Source organism: Sinocyclocheilus rhinocerous, unplaced genomic scaffold, assembly GCF_001515625.1.
Source record: "Sinocyclocheilus rhinocerous isolate Xijiao unplaced genomic scaffold, SAMN03320098_v1.1 scaffold499, whole genome shotgun sequence".
NCBI classification, from domain to species: Eukaryota; Metazoa; Chordata; class Actinopteri; order Cypriniformes; family Cyprinidae; genus Sinocyclocheilus; species Sinocyclocheilus rhinocerous.
Window position 1 is genome coordinate 75,812 of NW_015637156.1, and position 4,037 is coordinate 79,848.

At 38.4% G+C, this 4,037-nt stretch overlaps 1 protein-coding gene across 1 annotated transcript in view; it reads right to left on the reverse strand.

Annotated features, from left to right (window-relative positions):
* The window catches only part of LOC107748646 (SWI/SNF complex subunit SMARCC1-like), a 17,187-nt gene extending 13,491 nt beyond the window's left edge, over window positions 1-3,696 (reverse strand). Inside the window, exons 1-3 of the mRNA XM_016563537.1 lie at window positions 3,467-3,696; window positions 2,657-2,776; window positions 2,358-2,443 (exon numbers count right to left, since the gene is read on the reverse strand). Of these exons, the coding sequence (XP_016419023.1) occupies window positions 2,358-2,443; window positions 2,657-2,776; window positions 3,467-3,640 (380 nt within the window). The 5' untranslated portion in view covers window positions 3,641-3,696. The remainder of the gene's footprint in view (window positions 1-2,357; window positions 2,444-2,656; window positions 2,777-3,466) is intronic.
* Between the last annotated feature and the right edge of the window lie 341 nt (window positions 3,697-4,037).

Sequence of the window (4,037 nt, forward strand, 5' to 3'; positions counted from 1 at the left end):
GAGTATGGGTCACCATACTTGGCCACATGTCACGTCACTTTTCACTTTTTCACTTTTCACTTTTCAATATTACAGCGAGAATAAAAGTTACTCCTTCTTTCTTTGCGTGAACATTTGTGTGGCGTTATGCAAATCTTCCCACACAGTTAGGTAGATATGTGGGGGCGTGTTCGAACGAGCCGTTTTAGGGGGGTGTGGCTGACTCTTAACTTTTATAAAGAATATCTCTTTGGATTTGAGACTTTAGTCTTTGCAACTTTACAGATCTTCTTTATGCACCAAGAGCTTGTAACACTCCAAAGAGAAAGGAAAAAATGAAATTGCATCATATGACCCCTTTAACAAGTTTCACTTGTGACGGAGCAAGATTATTTCTTTTATTTGTCCTCTTTCATGAACAAGTACTTTTTTCATTGTAAATGCATTTAAATTCATCATATTCTTCAATCTCTTAACCTTTAGCTAGCCCTTTAACCTTTAACCAAAGTTCGTGATTGGCTGTTCGCCAGTGATGTCACACATTCATGTGCACGTGCTCCACAAACTCGGGATCAAAGCCTGAGTTGACAAAGAAAGTTGATGATCAGCATCATGGTACCAACAAAGCCGGATTGGAGTGGTTTGGTTTTGTCAACTCGAAACTAATCCTGTAACTCTGAATTTGTTCATCTACCATCATGGTACAGGCCCCTGCTCTGAGAGAAAACGTAAATAAACATTTCCTAGTTTTATTTGAGAAAAACCATTGTCAAATACACTCTGAAACTCAAAAGGTCCACTACAACCAGTCAAAATAAACGTTCGATTTAATTTGAAATTATGACAGAAATATATTAGCATTGTACAATGTACTTCAAAGTTACAATAACAACATTAATAATATTCTTTGTAATAAAATAATTTATTTAAACATTGTTTAAGGAATATCATATTTGTCCATGTTTTAACTTTGCCAAAAATAAAAGTTGTACGTTTTCATTTGATAACATTTTAAAACATTAATTAAAATGCTAAAGTGTGATATAGATATACATAAGGTGTACAGGTTTATTTATTTATTTATTTTTATTTATTTATTTTCCAGAAGAGAGACTTCAATACTTTCATTAAAATGGTTTCAAGTTTGGTGTAATAAAGGATTTGTTCACGCAAATAACTTGTTCTTGTTCTTTTAAGAGTCATTGTTACTAGGGGTGTGCCATATCATACCGTCCACGATAATACCGGTATAAATTTTTACATGATAAAAAAAAAAAAGTGTCATATCGCGATATCAATGATATAGTGACATGATGACGTAAGGTGGATATACGTTCCCTAGCGCACACAACAACAACAACACTACAAACCCAATAGGTGTGTTCGACTTGAAGCAGCGCTGCGCAGACTGATCGGTGTATGACATCAAAGTATTGTGAGAGCGGTTCTACAACATATTCGAGCACACACTCTTACCTTCAAAAATAGGAGAGGCGCATATCTTTAGTGAATCGGCGTGGAGAGCTGCTTCTGAAACGTGCCACGGCGCTGCTGGTGTAAACACAAGCATTGACTAGAGTGGCCGCGTCGGAGCCATAATGTGTAAATAAGGGGTCACTCTCGCGGTATTTTGACGTCACACACCGATCGGTCTGCTCACACTGTCGAACACACAGCTGCTGCTGCCACCTTATGACAATAGATTTACACTTCAAATTAGGTAGTCTGTCATCGATGACAGTAGCTCATTGGAAAAGGATGGAAAATGCCCTTCATTTTGTTTGCACTAATAAATGCTGCTGCCTGCCAGCTGCAACCACCAATAAAACGTTGTTCCTAGTGCTGGGCGGTATACCGCTTCATACCGAATACCGGTGTTTATTTTTGTTATGATATGAATTTTTAAAATACCGCAATACCGGTGTATGCCGCTTAAACAATGTTCGGAACGCGACACTGTTTGAAAGGGAACAGCTGTATGTTGCGTGAAAGTTCCGAAACTGAAGCTGTAGAACTAATAGAACGTGATGACACAGAAGAACTCATCCACAATATCCACATTGACCGCCACAAATATCCACCGCCCCCTGCCATTCTCATACCGTTACAACCCTATTTGGAAGTGGCCCATATCAGATGCGACAAAAAGCAGATCTCATGTGGATTTTTGTGTTTACACGTGCAACAAATTCTGATCCGTGTCAGATGTGAGCAAAAAATCTGATTTTTTTTGTGCTAGTGTAAATGCAGCCTTAACAACCCCAAACTTTTAATGGTAACGTATATATAAATTTGACAGACAAACTCAAAACTTACACAACCAATTAATGATAGGTGAAAAAAAAAGGCATGCAGCATTATTTAGCATTAATACTAACCATCCTTGTTCTGTCTTGAACTTGTACACTGATCCCAGAATATGGCAGAGAGCACCGCCTGGCCTTAGGTCCTGAAAACACTTTGCCTGTGGACAAAGAAACAAGGATCAAACAACTGATCACTCATAACTCTGCAAAACTAGGTTTCATGCTATGACTGATCTGGGTGTTGTGGTGATAACTATCTCCTTGACTCCATCAAAAAGGCAAGAAATGGAAATATATGTACTTAAATCTACAAGAATAGAGGTGATTACGCATGGTTTGCCAGAGAAAGAAGTGGAAAAGCAGCAACTCACTGGGAGTTTTGTAAAGTTTGGGTTATTTGCTCGACGGCCAAATGAAGTTTCCTGAAACTGCAGCAGTTGGATGACCAGCCCAGACAGAGACTTGCTGGAGGGAGCATCAGTCTGTACATACTTAAGAGGGAGAAAAAAAAATGTAAAATTTAAATTGCACAACAAATTGCAAAGAGGCCTATACCCTTTGAGTGTTTAATAGCTTTCACTACAATAGCTTTTGCTATATACAGTACTGGTACTATTGAATGGTTTTCACATTCAAACAGTTTAAGACTTTAGATGCACCAAGGTATGTGTTACCTACACAGTGGGTAGTGGACAGGGATGGCATGGCACTGAGAAGGGGGTGTGTCAATCAGGTCGTGTAAACAAACACCTTTGACCACAAACCTGTTTCTGCAAACTTAAAGCTGCTAGCATGCTGCTAACAAACATTTACTTACACCGCCTCATATGGAAACTACAAATGAGTCTTTTATTTTATACTGACTCAAAAGGTGGAGTTTTATATAAACATAACTTTAACGTTACCGCTAAAACGAACACAGAACGAAGGTTGTCGCTTCTGTCCAGTCAATTAGGTTGAGACCGTATTCTGTGGAGTTAGCTGTTAATTTCTACATTATACGAGGCAAACAGACAAAATACCACCACATAAAAGAGACTTTTGCAGTTTGAAGCGATAATAAGAATCACAAAACCACAAAAATAGCAAGGCAAACAGAGCTCTCTGTAAAGAAATAATTTTAAAAAAGGCTTCAGGGAACCACATCATATGTGGGGTCCCCGGCTATTTAGCTCGCTAACCTTTTTATAATGCTTTCCAATCCAACTGCGAACTGTCTCCAACTGAGAGATTATTTCCGGGCTTTCCCAGAATTTACAGCACGGCCCACCGTCCATCCTTCGGCTCAATGAAGAGCTACAACCGGCTTGACTCGTCGTAAATCCAGCAGCAGAGCCTAGCGCTTGTGTAGCCATTTTTACATGCTAATAATTAACCTTCCCTTCGCTAAATCGCTACCCAGAATGACTGTGCAGACTCCACAGCGCCTCTAGCGGTAAGACCAAAAAAGGCGCCAACGACGCCAACTGCATACTACCAAAGAGGGACTTTGATACTACACACAGTACATACTGCATACGGCCCATTTTTTCAAGAGGTACCGGTATTATTTCGTCAGATTAGTACACAAAGTAGAAGAAAACAATAAACCAAAAATCTAATATGTAAGTTTAGGATGGCAAAACATTCGTTCAGCAGTCATACTCAACTTTCAACATTGCAACTAAATTTTAACACTGAAATTAAACGATATTAATTAATAAATTATTAATTATTTTCTATTAAATAGAAAATATAGTTTTAATTATATAT